At 54.1% G+C, this 22,092-nt stretch overlaps 1 protein-coding gene across 1 annotated transcript in view; it reads left to right on the top strand.

The window, feature by feature from the left end:
- The window catches only part of LOC148443411 (interferon-induced GTP-binding protein Mx-like), a 41,099-nt gene extending 19,926 nt beyond the window's left edge, over positions 1–21,173 (top strand). Inside the window, exons 7-10 of the mRNA XM_088462868.1 lie at positions 670–814; positions 5,890–6,048; positions 9,940–10,016; positions 20,925–21,173. Coding sequence (XP_088318994.1) covers positions 670–814; positions 5,890–6,048; positions 9,940–10,016; positions 20,925–21,173 — 630 coding nt within the window. The remainder of the gene's footprint in view (positions 1–669; positions 815–5,889; positions 6,049–9,939; positions 10,017–20,924) is intronic.
- Positions 21,174–22,092: the final 919 nt, after the last annotated feature.

The following is a 22,092-nucleotide window of genomic DNA, read 5'->3' as shown; positions in this document are numbered from 1 at the left end:
TGCCGGCCCTGATGACACGCCCCCGTTTCCAGAAACGCCGGCCGTCCCCGCCCCCGCACCACCCTTTAAATGCCTCTGCCTGCCAAATCAAGCAGATGCATAGCAGGGGCTGCGTGCAGTCACATAGGACCCGTTCTGCACATTCACAGAACGGGTCCTGCGCACGCGAAGATTCAGCAGAGCAGCTCTGCTATTTTGGTGTCACCCCCTCGGATGGTGTCACCCAGTGCAGCCCGCACCCCCCTAGTGACGCCAGTGGTAGTAGACTCACATCACCATTTTCCCGGTGGTTTCTCTACTGCGCATGCACCAATCTCTGGAATAATGTCTGCTGCATCATATTCCTGGTGACTTCTGCAGCGCTGACACTGGACTCTGGAGAGGTGAGCATAGTATGTTGGTGCAGGGTGTGGGGTGTGGGCCGTTGTGAACCGAGGGGGCTGTGTGTACCGCACGCCATGCATCCATTATAGATCCGCCACTGTGGTGAATATGTGTAGTTGCCCAAAACCATACAGCGCCAGTTTCCTAAGCAGGGTGGTTCTGAAGGCTCCGGTAACTCACACATTAGTATAAGGGCACAGAAAGGAGAATTGCGTTTTTTCAGTCCCTTTCATGTCAGTAACATTTATCAGGTTTACTAACACTTATTATTGTGCCGCAATACAGAAAATTCAGCAATTTAACCAGGACATCGGCCGCGTCACACGAGGAGAGGAATTCGTGTCTCTAAGAAAAACTCCTAAACTTTATTCAAGACTTCGACGGTTCTTCAGCAAATGGAAGAATGATTTGGACCAGTCCATCATGCAGTGTAAGATATGGCAATGATCACCCGTTATTGTATTTGTATGATGTACATGACCCCTAGAGACTTTACTAACTCATGATTTAAATAAAGGCACGTGAGTAAATAAATAAAAATATATATACTGTATCTGCCCTGGCAATTCAACTTATAATGCAGCACACAGCTTGCTCCAGTGCCCTCCTCGAGGGTCATCCCCAAATACACTCCAGTAACACACGAGGCGGCACTCAGACTTCCAAACAGTGAACCCTATGGGGTATATTCAATTGGGCACGAGGTTTAGTGAGGCTAAAACCTTGCACCCCTCGCGGTCAATTTCGGAAATCCCGCGTGTATGCGCGCTCCCGATACCCGCGGGATTCAATTAAAACAGTGGACGCGGGGGTTTCATCAATGAAAACCCCGCGCCGTGTAAATTTTTTTAAAAAAAAACCTCACTTACCTGCCCGGGTCTCCGCAGCTCCCGGTGGCTTCCCCTCTCTCTTGTTACTGGAGAAGGGGCTGCTGGGAGTCCCGGGGGCTGATGGGAGGAGCAAGGGCTGCTGGGAGATTTAGTTCTCCCAGCGCCCATTCCGGGGGGCCACACACACCGCACCGGGGTCACACATACACACACTCATTGACCACACACACTGACATACTCACCGCTGCTGCAGAAGAGCCGGCTCCCGACGCTGGTTGCAGAAGAAGATGTAGAAGACAGCGCTGAGGAAGGTGAGTAATTAAGGACTAATTAAGCTAACTGGATACTTCCAATTGCTTAATTAGTCCTCGGGGGGGTGCCGCGGGGGTGTCAGAGCAAGTCCCGGTGATTTTTCCTTAAATCATCGATTTTAGGAAAAATCACGCTTGCTCAGGAGGTGCGTGAAAAAAAACCTCCCAGTGCGTGTTTTTTAGAAAACCTCGCACCTAATAGAATAGCAAAAAACCTCGCACCTAATAGAATAGCAAAAAACCCGCACCTGCAGGAAAAACCTCGCACCTAATAGAATAGCAAAAAACCCGCACCTGCAGGGAAAACCTCGCACCTAATAGAGTAGCAAAAAACCCGCACCTGCAGGAAAAACCTCGCACCTAATAGAATAGCAAAAAACCCGCACCTGCAGGAAAAACCTCGCACCTAATAGAATAGCAAAAAACCCGCACCTGCAGGAAAAACCTCACACCTAATAGAATAGCAAAAAACCCGCACCTGCAGGAAAAACCTCGCACCTAATAGAATAGCAAAAAACCCGCACCTGCAGGAAAAACCTCGCACCTAATAGAATAGCAAAAAACCCGCACCTGCAGGAAAATCCTCGCACCTAATAGAATAGCAAAAAACCCGCACCTGCAGGAAAAGCCTCACACCTAATAGAATAGCAACAAACCCGCACCTGCAGGAAAAACCTCGCACCTAATAGAATAGCAACAAACCCGCACCTGCAGGAAAAACTACGCACCTAATAGAATAGCAAAAAACCTGCACCTGCAGGAAAAACCTCACACCTAATAGAATAGCAAAAAACCCGCACCTGCAGGAAAAACCTCGCACCTAATAGAATAGCAAAAAACCCGCACCTGCAGGAAAAACCTCACACCTAATAGAATAGCAAAAAACCCGCACCTGCAGGGAAAACCTCGCACCTAATAGAATAGCAACAAACCCGCACCTGCAGGAAAAACCACGCACCTAATAGAATAGCAAAAAACCCGCACCTGCAGGAAAAACCTCACACCTAATAGAATAGCAAAAAACCCGCATCTGCAGGAAAAACCTCGCACCTAATAGAATAGCAAAAAACCCGCACCTGCAGGAAAAACCTCGAACCTAATAGAATAGCAACAAACCCGCACCTGCAGGAAAAACCTCGCACCTAATAGAATAGCAAAAAACCCGCACCTGCAGGAAAAACCTCGCACCTAATAGAATAGCAAAAAACCCGCACCTGCAGGAAAAACCTCGCACCTAATAGAATAGCAAAAAACCCGCACCTGCAGGGAAAACCTCGCACCTAATAGAGTAGCAAAAAACCCGCACCTGCAGGAAAAACCTCGCACCTAATAGAATAGCAAAAAACCCGCACCTGCAGGAAAAACCTCGCACCTAATAGAATAGCAAAAAACCCGCACCTGCAGGAAAAACCTCACACCTAATAGAATAGCAAAAAACCCGCACCTGCAGGAAAAACCTCGCACCTAATAGAATAGCAAAAAACCCGCACCTGCAGGAAAAACCTCGCACCTAATAGAATAGCAAAAAACCCGCACCTGCAGGAAAATCCTCGCACCTAATAGAATAGCAAAAAACCCGCACCTGCAGGAAAAGCCTCACACCTAATAGAATAGCAACAAACCCGCACCTGCAGGAAAAACCTCGCACCTAATAGAATAGCAACAAACCCGCACCTGCAGGAAAAACCACGCACCTAATAGAATAGCAAAAAACCTGCACCTGCAGGAAAAACCTCACACCTAATAGAATAGCAAAAAACCCGCACCTGCAGGAAAAACCTCGCACCTAATAGAATAGCAAAAAACCCGCACCTGCAGGAAAAACCTCACACCTAATAGAATAGCAAAAAACCCGCACCTGCAGGGAAAACCTCGCACCTAATAGAATAGCAACAAACCCGCACCTGCAGGAAAAACCACGCACCTAATAGAATAGCAAAAAACCCGCACCTGCAGGAAAAACCTCACACCTAATAGAATAGCAAAAAACCCGCATCTGCAGGAAAAACCTCGCACCTAATAGAATAGCAAAAAACCCGCACCTGCAGGAAAAACCTCGAACCTAATAGAATAGCAACAAACCCGCACCTGCAGGAAAAACCTCGCACCTAATAGAATAGCAAAAAACCCGCACCTGCAGGAAAAACATCACACCTAATAGAATAGCAAAAAACCCGCATCTGCAGGAAAAACCTCGCACCTAATAGAATAGCAAAAAACCCGCACCTGCAGGAAAAACCTCGCAGGTGCGGGTTTTTTGCTATTCTCGCACACAATTGAATATGCCCCCATGTGTAGGTATATATTAAGTGGTCGACGTTTCAGGGACTGTATCCCCTTCCTCAGGCCAGAAATACCCCCAAATAGGGTTCACTGTTTGGAAGCCTCTGAGTGCCATCTCATGTTTTACTGAAGTATATATATATATATTTATATATATATATATATATATATATATATAGTATATATACACACACATACCCAATAAACTAGTAAATCACGGTCATGAGCAATATTATAAAAACAATAATAATGGTATAGCGGATTATGTGGAGGTGAAGCACTGCTAGCTTAGCACTCACTATAGAGGGGGTCCACCTTCATGGCTGGCAACAGAAATCTTGGGGCCTGGTACATGTTTTAGGGCCCCCACCCCAATTTTGTACAGGCCAGATGTCCACTGGCTCATCCCCCGTGTTGCTCTAGCCCTGTACCAGTGTCTTCAGCACCATCCCCCCATTTCTCCATCACCAAACCCCTATGTCTCTCCAGCCTCATCCCCTTTCTGTTCCTACATCTCCAGCCTCATCCTACTCTCTGTCTCTCTGGCTTCAGACCACACCTTCTGTCTTCTGCTGCTCCTCACGGCTTCTCTGCTCTCTAGTGGTGCAACATGTGCTGTGCCGCAAAAAAAGAAAACCTTTATTGTGCTGACTGCCGGGCTCCCTCTTCATGTCTGCACCATGAGTATTCACTGCAGAGACTCAGGCAGAGCAAACGGCAATGGTCTGAATGTCTAGAGCTGCTTTGAGTCTCCCATGTCTGGTACATGTGTCCACCATATGCACCTCTGCCACTGGGCCTGCACTCCTTATGTTTTGCCCAGAGCTGAATTTTGTTTATAGCATGCTAAAAATATACTAGTATTATTGAACCGCTAGTTAGTGTGGTTGCCGTATATCCTCATCCCCCGTATATCATCAGCACCGATCTTACAACATTCTATCCAGCCTCAAGCTCCCAGTCTGTCTCCAGACTCAAGACTGCCTATGTTTCTCCATCCTCATGCCTACCTGTATCTCTCCATCCTCATGCCTACCTGTATCTCTCCATCCTCATGCCTACCTGTATCTCTCCAGCCTCGTGCTCCACCTCTGTCTCTCCAGCCTCATACCCAAATGTCTCTCTAACCTCATGCATCCCTGTATCTCTCCATCCTCATGCCTACCGGTATCTCTCCATCCTCATGCCTACCTGTATCTCTCCATCCTCATGCCTACCTGTATCTCTCCATCCTCATGCCTACCTGTATCTCTCCATCCTCATGCCTACCTGTATCTCTCCATCCTCATGCCTACCGGTATCTCTCCATCCTCATGCCTACCTGTATCTCTCCATCCTCATGCCTACCTGTATCTCTCCAGCCTCGTGCTCCACCTCTGTCTCTCCAGCCTCATACCCAAATGTCTCTCTAACCTCATGCATCCCTGTATCTCTCCATCCTCATGCCTACCGGTATCTCTCCATCCTCATGCCTACCTGTATCTCTCCATCCTCATGCCTACCTGTATCTCTCCAGCCTCGTGCTCCACCTCTGTCTCTCCAGCCTCATACCCAAATGTCTCTCTAACCTCATGCATCCCTGTATCTCTGCAGCATCATGGAGTGCCTGCTCCAAGCACTGATGGGTATCTTTCCCTACTTTCCCATGTCTGTCCCCCCACAACCCACCCCTGTCCCTCTGTCTGTCTTTCATCTTTGTCCCTCCACTCTTTTATTTCTGTCCCCTTTATCTCTCTTTCATCTCTGTGCCCATCCCCATATTTCCTCCATGTTTCCCTCTCACCTCTCTTCCTCCTCCTCTTTTTTGAAGGGTATCATGAGAGGGGGAGAGTGAAGGAGGGGAGTGCTGGCTTGAGAAGTGAGGCTGTGGCTGTCAGGCAGCCAGTGAGAGCTGTGAATGGAGGAAGGGGGTGGGGCCTCAATGCAGCCCTCTTCAGAGTCTGCTCTAGATGGACAACGACAACATTATATAATAGGTTATACGGAATGTTATATTTAGTGAAGTGATAGCTGAATAACTGATAAATGGTATATATACAATACGATTTCCTTCAATCCCTTCATTTTATGATTTATTTTAGTTAACAAAGTGCTAAAAAGTGAAATTGAGGAATATGAGCAGCTGCACCGTGGGAAGGAGCTCCCGGAGTTTATCAATTATAAGACCTTTGAAGCAATTGTTAAAGAGAGGATTGGTAACATGGAAGATCCTGCCAGGGAAATGCTGAGCAGTGTGACTGGTGAGTACGTCCTGTCCCTTTTGTGTTTTTAGATGTAAATCAAATGTGCAGATGAGCACCCTTCCCCCCCCCAACTGTATAACATGTATAATGTCTTGTTACCGTCACACCATCTTCATTACAGAAGGAGGCTGCCAATCAGACCCAGAGAGTCACCCTGATCAGTAGTCCCAATCTCTACGGGTCCTTGTGAGCTGGAAGTGCTCCCGCCACCTCCTCACCCCTCACCCCCAGGGGGGCTCTTGGCCACTTCATTACACTTTATCTGCACACTTGTTCTTCCTGCACAATTATTCTTGTTGCCAGGATACGGCTCAGTACACGAATATGGCTCTGCACATTATCCTCCCTGCCTTACTATGGCTCTGCACATTATCCTCGCTGCCTGGATATGGCTCTGCACATTATCCTCGCTGCCTGAATATGGCTCTGCACATTATCTTCGCTGCCTGAATATGGCTCTGCACATTATCCTCGCTGCCTTACTATGGCTCTGAGCATTAACCTGGATACCTGAATATGGCTCTGCACATAAGCCTCGCTGCCTAAATAAGGTTCTGCACATAAGCCTCGCTGCCTGAATATGGTTCTGCACATTATCCTCGCTGCCTGAATATGGCTCGGCACATTATCCTCGTTGCCTGAATATGGTTCTGCACATTAGTGTCGCTGCCTGAATATGGCTCTGCACATTAACCTTACTGTCTGAATATGGCTCTGCACATTAGCCTTGCTGTCTATGGCTCTGCACATTAGCCTTGCTGCTTGAATATGGCTCTACACATTATTCTTGCTGCCTGAATATGGCTCTGCACATTAGCCTCGCTGCCTGAATATGGCTCTGCACATTAGCTTTGCTGTCTGAATATGGCTCTGCACATTAGCCTTGATGCCTGAAAATGGCTCTGCGCATTAACCTTGATGCCTGAATATGGCTCTGCACATTAGCCTCACTGCCTGAATATGGCTCTGCGCATTATTCTTACTGCCTGAATATGGCTCTGCACATTAGCCTCGCTGCCTGAATATGGCTCTGCACATTAGCCTCACTTCCTGAATATGGCTCTGCACATTAGCCTCACTGCCTGAATATGGCTCTGCGCATTATTCTTGCTGCCTGAATATGGCTCTGCACATTACCCTCGCTGCCTGAATATGGCTCTGCACATTAGCCTCACTGCCTGAATATGGCTCTGCGCATTATTCTTGCTGCCTGAATATGGCTCTGCACATTAGCTTGCTAACAGGATTTGGAACAGGCCATTTGCAGAGATGTGGCATTCCAGCTATATACAGTATTTCAACAGCATTGCTATAGTAATAAGTCACCCATTTGTTTTATTATTCCCTTTTGTTAACGTAACTTAATCCTAAACCTAGGAATAAACACACTGACACATGTATATGGAATTAAAAGAGGTCACAGCCAGAATTTATTGATCAAATTGAAATTTTAGAATAGGTGGCAAGAAGAAAGCAGTGCTCCGAGGCCACAGCCCGATGGATACCAATACTAATAATAGAGGCAGATCCCTGTCCTGCACAGACTGACCTGGGGCAGTACCATCCTCCCCTAATTGGCACAGCATTGGTCCCTCCCTTGGAACAATGACCGTGTCCCCCATTTAGGCGGTGACATACTGGCCGCTCTCAAAGGAAGAATGCTACCACAGGCACTCCTGCGCTAATAATAGGCCGCCCATAGGCACTGCTCCCCGCCAGGCTGCACCTCAACCTGTTGGAAGCAAACACAGACAAACGCACAATCCAACAACAGAAAAAGTTACACAAACCATCTTACACGGGTGGGTGGGGTTGAAATAAAACTGGAAAGAGGAAGATGGTTCCCTTCACCAGGCTATTTATATGGGACCTCTAAGCCCTCCCCTAAATCCTACCATAGGCTTATACTCCTCAAGTGACGAATACTAACCGCAACCCCCCCTCCAGTTTTTAACCCTTAACTTACCTAACAAAATTACATATCAAACAGCGTGCTTATCTATCCTCAAACTTCTTCAAGTATTCGGATGCATTAAGTAGGACAGCTTAATACTGGTATAGGTTATTTATTTGTTTTGCCTATTGGCTAAAACAGTAATTAACCGTTTAAGAAATGTTTTGTTACGTTGTATTAAGTAACCGACTTTCTTAAATTTAGAAATAAAAAAATGTCTGGTCAAAGAAACGTAACTAAGTCACTAACACTCGCTGGCGGCCAGACTTCCTGTCTCAGACCGTGGGCTAAATTTACTAATCTGTTTTTTAGGGGATGCGCCGCACAATTACCACCGGTTCTAAAATCAAAATACAGCATTCAGTATAGGTCGGTTTGAATTTATAAACAGAAACCTCCATCTATTCCCATTGGTTAATAAACCCTTATCCCACTGCAAAATCGCTGAGAGTCTGCCACCAAGTTATCGCAAAATGGATTTGTTGTAGGAGCCTGCACAGATCAGTGGGATCTGTATAATGTTCAAAAATTAAAAAAGCAATGTTAGAAATTAAAAAAACAGGATGGGGTCCTTTCCAAAGTGATAGCCTAGGCTGTGATTGCAAAATAGGAGGGGGTTTCATGGGGTTCGAGTTATTCTTCTCAAACCAGTTCTAGGCTGGTGAGACTATAGCAGGGTATATATATATATGGCTTGGGGTACCCCTGGTGGTCTTTTGCTATTGCCACATAACCTTCATAGCTTACCTATCTAGTTACATCCCTTCTTACAGTCTGCACATAATCTCACATATATTCTCTTTCTTCAGTCTCACATCCTCCTGACCCTAGGTCACTTTCCTGTGTGACTGGACCATACAGCTCACCAATAACCTCTGCAATCGGGCTGGACCAATTTGCAATATATAGCACCTACCCTTGTGTATCAATGCCTATTTCCTTATAGATTGTAAGCATGCGAGCAGGGCCCTCTTACCTTTATGTCTGTCTGTTACTACCCAGTTTGGTTCTATTCATGTTATTTCCATTTGTAAAGTACAACAGACTATGCTGCGCTATATAATAATAATAATATTGGGGTCAATTTTTTTTGGTAGGTTCCCCTCTTCCCCAGAGATTCCAACCCCGGGCTAACCAGTCTAGAGCTGTTTAACATTATATCTGGGGGACCCCACACTATAAGCAGGGCCGGCTCTAGGGGTGTTCGACCTGAGCGGTCGCACAGGGGCGCCACCCATAGAGGGCACACCCCTCCCCAACATCCCACGGGTGGTTAAATCGGGAGGTTGGGGACCCCCACCGCCGCAGCTGTGCGGCGGTGCCGGACCCCGGAGACTCTGAATGGATGTTGCGTGCATGCGCGCGGCATCCATTCAGTGACGAGAGAGGGCTGGGGGAAGCCCAGCTAGTGAGGCTCCCCCCAGCCTGACGTTATTTGGGGGCGGACACGCCTACTAATAACGGCACATAGGGGGCGTGGCCTATGGTACTTAGGCCACGCCCCCATTTTTGCGCGAAGATAGGGCGCTCTGGAGGGGGCCGGCACAGGGTGCTCCGACCCCTGGAGCCGGCCCTGCCTATAAGTGTCTCCCTGCTATAGTGTAACATGTTAAGTATAAAAAAGAAATTTGTTTTTATTATTTTAAAAAAAGGAAAAAAAAGGCATGCCAGAAAACCTCCACAAAAGCAAATATAACCCTTAGGGGTAGATTTACTAAAGTGAGCTGGTGTATACTTCTTGTAGATGCCGTCTGCTCGAGGGCCCCTAAAATCATGGGGCCCTGGGCAGCTGCCCAATGTACCTATACGTTAAGATGGCCCTGCAGTGGGGCAGAGTTATGTGCAAAATGGTACCAAATATGGTTGATCTTATTGTACCCTGGTAAGAATAGTGTATTTCTATTTGTTTTAGGGGTTTCTGTTTTTGTTCATAGATATTGTACGAGACACTTTCAGCGACATCGCAGGATCACATTTTAAGAACTTTCGGAAGTTTTGTAAAGTTACAAAGGTGAGTACTGTTATTCTGATACCATTTTGTTCTATGAGTGCTCCCATAAAGACACATAAAGATATCTAAATTAAAGCGTTTTTGTATAGATTTGTTTGGAAATTAGTTTTTCATCAGTGTTTTATAGCGTCATTGATTCTAGTGTTACCATACCCACTGGTATATTACATGCATATGATGATGAGAAATACTGTACATATACAGTATATCACAGGGGGCTCACCGGGCTGAATAAAATCATAGCCTAATGACACTTGGGTCATCAGGTTTTGCATGATGACCTAATCGCGGCTAACATGCACGGCGCGCACAACAGCTAACACTGTGTGTGCTGTGCACATTAGAGGACCGGCAATAGGGGAAAGGTAAAACGGGATGGGAGGGGGCAGTGATAGGAGTGAGAGGGGCAGTGAAGGGAGGGGGAAGGAGGCAAGGACTGGAGGGGGCAGGGATGGGAGTGAAGGGAGGGGAAGGAAGGCAAGGACTGGAGGGGGCAGGGTTGGGAGTGAGGGGGCAGTGAAGGGAGGGGGAGGGAGGCAAGGACTGGAGGGGCAGGGATGGGAGTGAGGGGGCAGTGAAGGGAGGGGGAGGGAGGCAAGGACTGGAGGGGGCAGGGATGGGAGTGAGGGGGCAATGAAGGGAGGGGGAGGGAGGCAAGGACTGGAGGGGGCAGGGATGGGAGTGAGAGAGCACTGAGGGAGAGGGAGGGAGGCAAGGACTGGAGGGGGGAGGGATGGGAGTGAGGGACAGAGAAGGGAGGGGGAGGGAGGCAAGGACTGGAGGGAGCAGGGATGGGAGTGAGAGGGCAGTGAAGGGAGGGGGAGGGAGGCAAGGACTGGAGGGGGCAGGGATGGGAGTGAGAGAGCAGTGAAGGGAGGGGGAGGGAGGCAAGGACTGGAGGGGGCAGGGATGGGAGTGAGGGGGCAGTGAAGGGAGGGGGAGGGAGGCAAGGACTGGAGGGGGCAGGGATGGGAGTGAGGGGGCAGTGAAGGGAGGGGGAGGGAGGCAAGGACTGGAGAGGGCAGGGATGGGAGTGAGGGGGCAGTGAAGGGAGGGGGAGGGAGGCAAGGACTAGATGGGGCAGGGATGCGAGTTAGGGGGCAGTGTAGGGAGGGGTAGGGAGGAAAGGACTGGAGGGGGCAGGGATGGGAGGGGGAGGGAGGCAAGGACTGGAGGGGGCAGGGATGGGAGTGAGGGGGCAGTGAATGGAGGGGGAGGGAGGCAAGGACTGGAGGGGGCAGGGATGGGAGTGAGGGGGCAGTGAAGGGAGGGGATGGGAGGCAAGGACTGGAGGGGGGAGGGATGGGAGTGAGGGGGCAGTGAATGGAGGGGGAGGGAGGCAAGGACTGGAGAGGGCAGGGATGGGAGTGAGGGGGCAGTGAAGGGAGGGGGAGGGAGGCAAGGACTAGATGGGGCAGGGATGCGAGTTAGGGGGCAGTGTAGGGAGGGGTAGGGAGGAAAGGACTGGAGGGGGCAGGGATGGGAGGGGGAGGGAGGCAAGGACTGGAGGGGGCAGGGATGGGAGTGAGGGGGCAGTGAATGGAGGGGGAGGGAGGCAAGGACTGGAGGGGGCAGGGATGGGAGTGAGGGGCAGTGAAGGGAGGGGATGGGAGGCAAGGACTGGAGGGGGGAGGGATGGGAGTGAGGGGGCAGTGAATGGAGGGGGAGGGAGGGAAGGATTGGAGGGGGCAGGGATGGGAGTGAGGGGGCAGTGAATGGAGGGGGAGGGAGGCAAGGACTGGAGGGGCAGGGATGGAAGTGAGGGGGCAGTGAAGGGAGGGGATGGGAGGCAAGGACTGGAGGGGGCAGGGATAGGAGTGAGGGGGCAGTGAAGGGAGGGGGAGGGAGGCAAGGACTGGAGCGGGCAGGGATGGGAGTGAGAGGGCAGTGAAGGGAGGGGGAGGGAGGCAAGGACTGGAGGGGGCAGGGATGGGAGTGAGGGAGCAGTGAAGGGAGGGGAAGGGGGAGGGAGGCAAGGACTGGAGGGGGCAGGGATGGGAGTGAGGGGGCAGTGAAGAGAGGGGGAGGGAGACAAGGACTGGAGGGGGCAGGGATGGGAGTGAGAGGGCAGTGAAGGGAGGGGGAGGGAGGCAAGGACTGGAGGGGGCAGGGATGGGAGTGAGGGGGCAGTGAAGGGAGGGGGAGGGAGGCAAGGACTGGAGGGGGCAGGGATGGGAGTGAGGGGGCAGTGAAGGGAGGGGGAGGGAGGCAAGGACTGGAGGGGGTAGGGATGTTAGTGAGAGGGCAGTGAAGGGAGGGGGAGGGAGGCAAGGACTGGAGGGGGCAGGGATGGGAGTGAGGGGGCAGTGAAGGGAGGGGGAGGGAGGCAAGGACTGGAGGGGGTAGTGATGGTAGTGAGAGGGCAGTGAAGGGAGGGGGAGGGAGGCAAGGACTGGAGGGGGCAGGGATGGGAGTGAGGGGGTGGTGAAGAGAGGGGGAGGGAGGCAAGGACTGGAGGGGGCAGGGATGGGAGTGAGAGGGCAGTGAAGGGAGGGGAAGGGAGGCAAGGACTGGAGGGGGCAGGGATGGGAGTGAGGGGGCAGTGAAGGGAGGGGGAGGGAGGCAAGGACTGGAGAGGGAAGGGATGGGAGTGAGGGGGCAGTGAAGGGAGGGGGGAAAGAAGTGATGGGAGTGAGAGGGCAGTGAAGGGAGGGGGAGGGAGGCAAGGACTAGAGAGGGAAGGGATGGGAGTGAAAGGGCAGTGAAGAGAGGCAAGGACTGGAGGGGCAGGGATGGGAGTGAGGGGGTTGTGAATGGAGGGGGATGGAGGCAAGGACTGGAGGGGGCAGGGATGGGAGTGAGAGAGAGGGCAGTGAAGAGAGGCAAGGACTGGAGGGGGCAGGGATGGAAGATAGCGGTGATGTGATGGGTGGGGTGGTGAGTCTGGAAGAGGGCGGAGTGGTTGAAGTAACTCAGTCGGAAGATGGTGGGTCCATGTATGTGAGGGGGCAGTGAAGGGAGGGGGAGGGAGGCAAGGACTGGAGGGGGCAGGGATGGGAGTGAGGGGGCAGTGAAGGGAGGGGGAGGGAGTCAAGGACTGGAGGGGGCAGGGATGGGAGTGAGGGGGCAGTGAATGGAGGGTGAGGGAGGCAAGGACTGGAGGGGGCAGGGATGGGAGTGAGGGGGCAGTGAAGGGAGGCAAGGACTGGAGGGGGCAGGGATAGGAGTGAGGGGGCAGTGAAGGGAGGGGGAGGGAGGCAAGGACTGGAGGGTGCAGGGATGGGAGTGAAAGGGCAGTGAAGGGAGGGGGAGGGAGGCAAGGACTGGAGGTGGCAGGGATGGGAGTGAGGGGGCAGTGAAGAGAGGGGGAGGGAGGCAAGGACTGGAGGGGGCAGGGATGGGAGTGAGAGGGCAGTGAAGGGAGGGGGAGGGAGGCAAGGACTGGAGGGGGTAGGGATGGGAGTGAGGGGGCAGTGAAGGGAGGGGAAGGGAGGCAAGGACTGGAGGGGGCAGGGATGGGTGTGAGGGCGCAGTGAATGGAGGGGGAGGGAGGCAAGGACTGGAGGGGGCAGGGATGGGAGTGAGGGGGCAGTGAAGGGAGGGGGAGGGAGGCAAGGACTGGAGGGGGCAGGGATGGGGGTGAGGGGGCAGTGAAGGGAGGCAAGGACTGGAGGGGGCAGGGATGGGAGTGAGGGGGCAGTGAATGGAGGGGGAGGGAGGCAAGGACTGGAGGGGGCAGGGATGGGAGTGAGGGGGCAGTGAAGGGAGGGGATGGGAGGCAAGGACTGGAGGGGGCAGGGATGGGAGTGAGGGGGCAGTGAAGGGAGGGGATGGGAGGCAAGGACTGGAGGGGGCAGGGATAGGAGTGAGGGGGCAGTGAAGGGAGGTGGAGGGAGGGAAGGACTGGAGGGGGCAGGGATGGGAGTGAGTGGGCAGTGAAGGGAGGGGGAGGGAGGCAAGGACTGGAGGGGGTAGGGATGGGAGTGAGGGGGCAGTGAAGGGAGGGGAAGGGAGGCAAGGACTGGAGGGGCAGGGATGGGAGTGAGGGGGCAGTGAAGGGAGGGGGAGGGAGGCAAGGACTAGAGAGGGAAGGGATGGGAGTGAGAGGGCAGTGAAGAGAGGCAAGGACTGGAGGGGGCAGGGATCGGAGTGAGGGGGCAGTGAAAGGAGGGGGAGGGAGGGAAGGATTGGAGGGGGCAGGGATGGGAGTGAGGGGGCAGTGAATGGAGGGGGAGGGAGGCAAGGACTGGAGGGGCAGGGATGGAAGTGAGGGGGCAGTGAAGGGAGGGGATGGGAGGCAAGGACTGGAGGGGGCAGGGATAGAAGTGAGGGGGCAGTGAAGGGAGGGGGAGGGAGGCAAGGACTGGAGCGGGCAGGGATGGGAGTGAGAGGGCAGTGAAGGGAGGGGGAGGGAGGCAAGGACTGGAGGGGGCAGGGATGGGAGTGAGGGAGCAGTGAAGGGAGGGGAAGGGGGAGGGAGGCAAGGACTGGAGGGGGCAGGGATGGGAGTGAGGGGGCAGTGAAGAGAGGGGGAGGGAGACAAGGACTGGAGGGGGCAGGGATGGGAGTGAGAGGGCAGTGAAGGGAGGGGGAGGGAGGCAAGGACTGGAGGGGGCAGGGATGGGAGTGAGGGGGCAGTGAAGGGAGGGGGAGGGAGGCAAGGACTGGAGGGGGCAGGGATGGGAGTGAGGGGGCAGTGAAGGGAGGGGGAGGGAGGCAAGGACTGGAGGGGGTAGGGATGTTAGTGAGAGGGCAGTGAAGGGAGGGGGAGGGAGGCAAGGACTGGAGGGGGCAGGGATGGGAGTGAGGGGGCAGTGAAGGGAGGGGGTGGGAGGCAAGGACTGGAGGGGGTAGTGATGGTAGTGAGAGGGCAGTGAAGGGAGGGGGAGGGAGGCAAGGACTGGAGGGGGCAGGGATGGGAGTGAGGGGGTGGTGAAGAGAGGGGGAGGGAGGCAAGGACTGGAGGGGGCAGGGATGGGAGTGAGAGGGCAGTGAAGGGAGGGGAAGGGAGGCAAGGACTGGAGGGGGCAGGGATGGGAGTGAGGGGGCAGTGAAGGGAGGGGGAGGGAGGCAAGGACTGGAGAGGGAAGGGATGGGAGTGAGGGGGCAGTGAAGGGAGGGGGGAAAGAAGTGATGGGAGTGAGAGGGCAGTGAAGGGAGGGGGAGGGAGGCAAGGACTAGAGAGGGAAGGGATGGGAGTGAAAGGGCAGTGAAGAGAGGCAAGGACTGGAGGGGCAGGGATGGTAGTGAGGGGGTTGTGAATGGAGGGGGATGGAGGCAAGGACTGGAGGGGGCAGGGATGGGAGTGAGAGAGAGGGCAGTGAAGAGAGGCAAGGACTGGAGGGGGCAGGGATGGAAGATAGCGGTGATGTGATGGGTGGGGTGGTGAGTCTGGAAGAGGGCGGAGTGGTTGAAGTAACTCAGTCGGAAGATGGTGGGTCCATGTATGTGAGGGGGCAGTGAAGGGAGGGGGAGGGAGGCAAGGACTGGAGGGGGCAGGGATGGGAGTGAGGGGGCAGTGAAGGGAGGGGGAGGGAGTCAAGGACTGGAGGGGGCAGGGATGGGAGTGAGGGGGCAGTGAATGGAGGGTGAGGGAGGCAAGGACTGGAGGGGGCAGGGATGGGAGTGAGGGGGCAGTGAAGGGAGGCAAGGACTGGAGGGGGCAGGGATAGGAGTGAGGGGGCAGTGAAGGGAGGGGGAGGGAGGCAAGGACTGGAGGGTGCAGGGATGGGAGTGAAAGGGCAGTTAAGGGAGGGGGAGGGAGGCAAGGACTGGAGGTGGCAGGGATGGGAGTGAGGGGGCAGTGAAGAGAGGGGGAGGGAGGCAAGGACTGGAGGGGGCAGGGATGGGAGTGAGAGGGCAGTGAAGGGAGGGGGAGGGAGGCAAGGACTGGAGGGGGTAGGGATGGGAGTGAGGGGGCAGTGAAGGGAGGGGGAGGGAGGCAAGGACTGGAGGGGGCAGGGATGGGAGTGAGGGGGCAATGAAGGGAGGGGGAGGGAGGCAAGGACTGGAGGGGGCAGGGATGGGAGTGAGAGAGCACTGAGGGAGAGGGAGGGAGGCAAGGACTGGAGGGGGGAGGGATGGGAGTGAGGGACAGAGAAGGGAGGGGGAGGGAGGCAAGGACTGGAGGGAGCAGGGATGGGAGTGAGAGGGCAGTGAAGGGAGGGGGAGGGAGGCAAGGACTGGAGGGGGCAGGGATGGGAGTGAGAGAGCAGTGAAGGGAGGGGGAGGGAGGCAAGGACTGGAGGGGGCAGGGATGGGAGTGAGGGGGCAGTGAAGGGAGGGGGAGGGAGGCAAGGACTGGAGGGGGCAGGGATGGGAGTGAGGGGGCAGTGAAGGGAGGGGGAGGGAGGCAAGGACTGGAGAGGGCAGGGATGGGAGTGAGGGGGCAGTGAAGGGAGGGGGAGGGAGGCAAGGACTAGATGGGGCAGGGATGCGAGTTAGGGGGCAGTGTAGGGAGGGGTAGGGAGGAAAGGACTGGAGGGGGCAGGGATGGGAGGGGGAGGGAGGCAAGGACTGGAGGGGGCAGGGATGGGAGTGAGGGGGCAGTGAATGGAGGGGGAGGGAGGCAAGGACTGGAGGGGGCAGGGATGGGAGTGAGGGGGCAGTGAAGGGAGGGGATGGGAGGCAAGGACTGGAGGGGGGAGGGATGGGAGTGAGGGGGCAGTGAATGGAGGGGGAGGGAGGCAAGGACTGGAGAGGGCAGGGATGGGAGTGAGGGGGCAGTGAAGGGAGGGGGAGGGAGGCAAGGACTAGATGGGGCAGGGATGCGAGTTAGGGGGCAGTGTAGGGAGGGGTAGGGAGGAAAGGACTGGAGGGGGCAGGGATGGGAGGGGGAGGGAGGCAAGGACTGGAGGGGGCAGGGATGGGAGTGAGGGGGCAGTGAATGGAGGGGGAGGGAGGCAAGGACTGGAGGGGGCAGGGATGGGAGTGAGGGGCAGTGAAGGGAGGGGATGGGAGGCAAGGACTGGAGGGGGGAGGGATGGGAGTGAGGGGGCAGTGAATGGAGGGGGAGGGAGGGAAGGATTGGAGGGGGCAGGGATGGGAGTGAGGGGGCAGTGAATGGAGGGGGAGGGAGGCAAGGACTGGAGGGGCAGGGATGGAAGTGAGGGGGCAGTGAAGGGAGGGGATGGGAGGCAAGGACTGGAGGGGGCAGGGATAGGAGTGAGGGGGCAGTGAAGGGAGGGGGAGGGAGGCAAGGACTGGAGCGGGCAGGGATGGGAGTGAGAGGGCAGTGAAGGGAGGGGGAGGGAGGCAAGGACTGGAGGGGGCAGGGATGGGAGTGAGGGAGCAGTGAAGGGAGGGGAAGGGGGAGGGAGGCAAGGACTGGAGGGGGCAGGGATGGGAGTGAGGGGGCAGTGAAGAGAGGGGGAGGGAGACAAGGACTGGAGGGGGCAGGGATGGGAGTGAGAGGGCAGTGAAGGGAGGGGGAGGGAGGCAAGGACTGGAGGGGGCAGGGATGGGAGTGAGGGGGCAGTGAAGGGAGGGGGAGGGAGGCAAGGACTGGAGGGGGCAGGGATGGGAGTGAGGGGGCAGTGAAGGGAGGGGGAGGGAGGCAAGGACTGGAGGGGGTAGGGATGTTAGTGAGAGGGCAGTGAAGGGAGGGGGAGGGAGGCAAGGACTGGAGGGGGCAGGGATGGGAGTGAGGGGGCAGTGAAGGGAGGGGGAGGGAGGCAAGGACTGGAGGGGGTAGTGATGGTAGTGAGAGGGCAGTGAAGGGAGGGGGAGGGAGGCAAGGACTGGAGGGGGCAGGGATGGGAGTGAGGGGGTGGTGAAGAGAGGGGGAGGGAGGCAAGGACTGGAGGGGGCAGGGATGGGAGTGAGAGGGCAGTGAAGGGAGGGGAAGGGAGGCAAGGACTGGAGGGGGCAGGGATGGGAGTGAGGGGGCAGTGAAGGGAGGGGGAGGGAGGCAAGGACTGGAGAGGGAAGGGATGGGAGTGAGGGGGCAGTGAAGGGAGGGGGGAAAGAAGTGATGGGAGTGAGAGGGCAGTGAAGGGAGGGGGAGGGAGGCAAGGACTAGAGAGGGAAGGGATGGGAGTGAAAGGGCAGTGAAGAGAGGCAAGGACTGGAGGGGCAGGGATGGGAGTGAGGGGGTTGTGAATGGAGGGGGATGGAGGCAAGGACTGGAGGGGGCAGGGATGGGAGTGAGAGAGAGGGCAGTGAAGAGAGGCAAGGACTGGAGGGGGCAGGGATGGAAGATAGCGGTGATGTGATGGGTGGGGTGGTGAGTCTGGAAGAGGGCGGAGTGGTTGAAGTAACTCAGTCGGAAGATGGTGGGTCCATGTATGTGAGGGGGCAGTGAAGGGAGGGGGAGGGAGGCAAGGACTGGAGGGGGCAGGGATGGGAGTGAGGGGGCAGTGAAGGGAGGGGGAGGGAGTCAAGGACTGGAGGGGGCAGGGATGGGAGTGAGGGGGCAGTGAATGGAGGGTGAGGGAGGCAAGGACTGGAGGGGGCAGGGATGGGAGTGAGGGGGCAGTGAAGGGAGGCAAGGACTGGAGGGGGCAGGGATAGGAGTGAGGGGGCAGTGAAGGGAGGGGGAGGGAGGCAAGGACTGGAGGGTGCAGGGATGGGAGTGAAAGGGCAGTGAAGGGAGGGGGAGGGAGGCAAGGACTGGAGGTGGCAGGGATGGGAGTGAGGGGGCAGTGAAGAGAGGGGGAGGGAGGCAAGGACTGGAGGGGGCAGGGATGGGAGTGAGAGGGCAGTGAAGGGAGGGGGAGGGAGGCAAGGACTGGAGGGGGTAGGGATGGGAGTGAGGGGGCAGTGAAGGGAGGGGAAGGGAGGCAAGGACTGGAGGGGGCAGGGATGGGTGTGAGGGCGCAGTGAATGGAGGGGGAGGGAGGCAAGGACTGGAGGGGGCAGGGATGGGAGTGAGGGGGCAGTGAAGGGAGGGGGAGGGAGGCAAGGACTGGAGGGGGCAGGGATGGGGGTGAGGGGGCAGTGAAGGGAGGCAAGGACTGGAGGGGGCAGGGATGGGAGTGAGGGGGCAGTGAATGGAGGGGGAGGGAGGCAAGGACTGGAGGGGGCAGGGATGGGAGTGAGGGGGCAGTGAAGGGAGGGGATGGGAGGCAAGGACTGGAGGGGGCAGGGATGGGAGTGAGGGGGCAGTGAAGGGAGGGGATGGGAGGCAAGGACTGGAGGGGGCAGGGATAGGAGTGAGGGGGCAGTGAAGGGAGGTGGAGGGAGGGAAGGACTGGAGGGGGCAGGGATGGGAGTGAGTGGGCAGTGAAGGGAGGGGGAGGGAGGCAAGGACTGGAGGGGGTAGGGATGGGAGTGAGGGGGCAGTGAAGGGAGGGGAAGGGAGGCAAGGACTGGAGGGGCAGGGATGGGAGTGAGGGGGCAGTGAAGGGAGGGGGAGGGAGGCAAGGACTAGAGAGGGAAGGGATGGGAGTGAGAGGGCAGTGAAGAGAGGCAAGGACTGGAGGGGGCAGGGATCGGAGTGAGGGGGCAGTGAAAGGAGGGGGAGGGAGGCAAGGACTGGAAGGGGCAGGGATGGGAGTGAGGGGGCAGTGAAGAGAGGCAAGGACTGGAGGGGGCAGGGATGGAAGATAGTGGTGATGTGATGGGTGGGGTGGTGAGTCCAGAAGAGGGCGGAGTGGTTGAAGTAACTCAGTCGGAAGATGGCGGGTCCATGTATTTAGTGAAATACACAAAAATTTGATCTGGCATGATTCAGAGATGGACGCACTTGGGAAGCAGCAGTGTTTTGCAGATGCAGCATCTGAGGAGAAAAGACACCTCCTGACAACATTGGTAAACCGATTGCTACATCCCAAGATTAAAGCATTGAATCACCATCGCATCCATCGGCCATCTGAGAAAGCCAAAGCAACTCAGAATGGCCGTCTTATCTGTTTAACTGAGGCCTGGAAATCTGCATATTCCGACGCAGATCCTGACCTCGGCACTCTCAAGAAAACGGGGGCGACATGCGCCCATCTTCTTACAAAATTATTTTCAGCTACAGGGTCGAATGATTGGGTGTGTTTTATTTATGTCCTGTGTTTAGAAGGGCCGGAAGGGCTTAGGCTTTCTGCTGGTGATAGTTCCTGTTGCAGCATTGACTACCTGCGCTCCTGAATTTAAGTTCAATATATTGCTTATTTTGTGATGAATTTGTTCACTGCCTGCCCTGACCCTTGGATTGTTTTTTTTTTTTTTAAATCTGCCTGTCTATATTCCTTGATTTTGGATTGTTCGACATTGATTATTCTTCAGTTTTAGATAAGAACCATGTATTATTTACATTGTTGTGGTGAACCTGGAAATCATTTATTATTTCCACTGCTGCTCCTGAATTGCTTGCCGTAGGCTCCTGTTTGGTGTTCCATCATACAATGGATGGGCCTATATTCCTTGCATGGGTTGCCTAAATAGTATATTTCTGCCGTGATTGTTATTCAATATTTGTATTACATTGTATGCTGTATTACATGTGTGCATTTTTTTTATCTGAGTTTACATTACTCTTGTATATTTACTAAAGTGCGGGATTTTAGAAGTGGAGATGTTGCCCATAGCAACCAATCAGATTCCATCTATTATCTTCTAGAAGGTCCTAGATAAATGATAAGTAGAATCTGATTGGTTGCTATTGCCAACAACTCTGCTTAGTATAAAAAAACCTTGCACTTTGGTAAATATGCCCCTTAGTGTCCAGTTGCCTAGTACATTGAGGTATAATTTAATAGGCCCAGTTTAGTGTAATGTTTAACCTTACCTACTGTATATAACATATATCTGTAATAAATCCTGGCGGAACCCACGTATCGGTAAGCATATCAGGCTTTGAGGTTAAGGCACCTGTGATAGGTGATCATCTGGGTTCTGGTTATAAAGTTTTATTATTAGCGTATGGATGTAATTTTTAGCGACAGACAACAATACACCTTTATTTTCATGCACACAATGAGGGAAGCTCCGTACCAGACCCCATGAGTCTGAAGAAACGTGTATTTTTCTTTCTCCCAGGATAAAATTGAAAAAATGAGACAAATACAAGAAACCTCTGCGGACAATCAGATCACAATCCAGTTTTTCATGGAGAAGATGGTCTACGCTCAAGACAAATCTTACAGGATTGATTTAGTTGCTGTCCAAGCTAAAATGCCCAGCAACACACCCTATAAAGCCTATGCTGATCAGTGCTCTATCAAAGAGATGACGCATCATCTAGAAGCTTATTTTAAAGTAAGTTTCGGAACAGTTCATGGGGGATAAGTTGGGATGTTGCCAGTTTATAAAGCGTTTATTTCAAATTCAACAACTACCATTGACGAACATGAATCAGGTGAATTCATCCATTTGTTTGGCTAATTTAGACCAAAATGGTCTGAAATAGCTGTACATGTGGCATTAATTTGGATAACTCTAAAAATGTAGTCAGTCCGTGACGGAGATCAACATGTGCTTGTGTGGTAATCACACTTGTGGTTTCCCGTGAGGCTCATCACCACCACCATTGGTTGAGCCTTTCCAGTTGGCCAACTAGTCCCAGCTCACAGCATATGTGGTCAGCTTAAACTAAAATGACATATTGCTCTATCACAGAGGCCTACAATATTGAGAATATTTTTCAGATTTTTGGGACAACAAGCATTGCCCTACAGAATTTTTCTATTGTCCAGCTAGAGTAGCCCGTACAGTACATTAGAGCGCTCCTACATCCTGGTTTTTGGGAACTGGCAGAGGAAAAAGCAATTTTGTGGGACAGTGGATTCACTGTCCCACAAAATCTGTACTGTGTTGAAAATGTGACTTCAAAGTCCACCCTGCAGCCACTTATTCAGCAGAACATTCATTAATCTCACCTCTTCCTTGTTTTCCTTATAAAACACTGCTCATTTCAGCCTCATTATTTCTTGATAGTATCATTATCATTTAATTGTACGGCACCACAGATTCTGTAGAACAGTGGTCTCAAACTCGGGCCATCCAGCTGCAGTGGAACTACATGTCCCAGCATGCACTGCCACAGTTTTGCTCTTAGGGCATGCTAAAACTTTGGCATGGCGTGCTGGGATGTGTAGTTCCACTGCAACTGGATGGCCCGAGCTTGATATCACTGCTGTAGAACCTGACGGAGTCATGCAGATATGTCATACGTGAAGCCAGCAAACATAGTAACATGCACGTGGGC

This window comes from Taudactylus pleione, unplaced genomic scaffold, assembly GCF_031769625.1.
Source record: "Taudactylus pleione unplaced genomic scaffold, aTauple2 ptg001279l, whole genome shotgun sequence".
Classification (NCBI taxonomy): domain Eukaryota; kingdom Metazoa; phylum Chordata; class Amphibia; order Anura; family Myobatrachidae; genus Taudactylus; species Taudactylus pleione.
The sequence above is the reverse complement of the archived record's forward strand: the minus strand, read 5'-3'. Positions and strand labels throughout refer to the sequence as shown.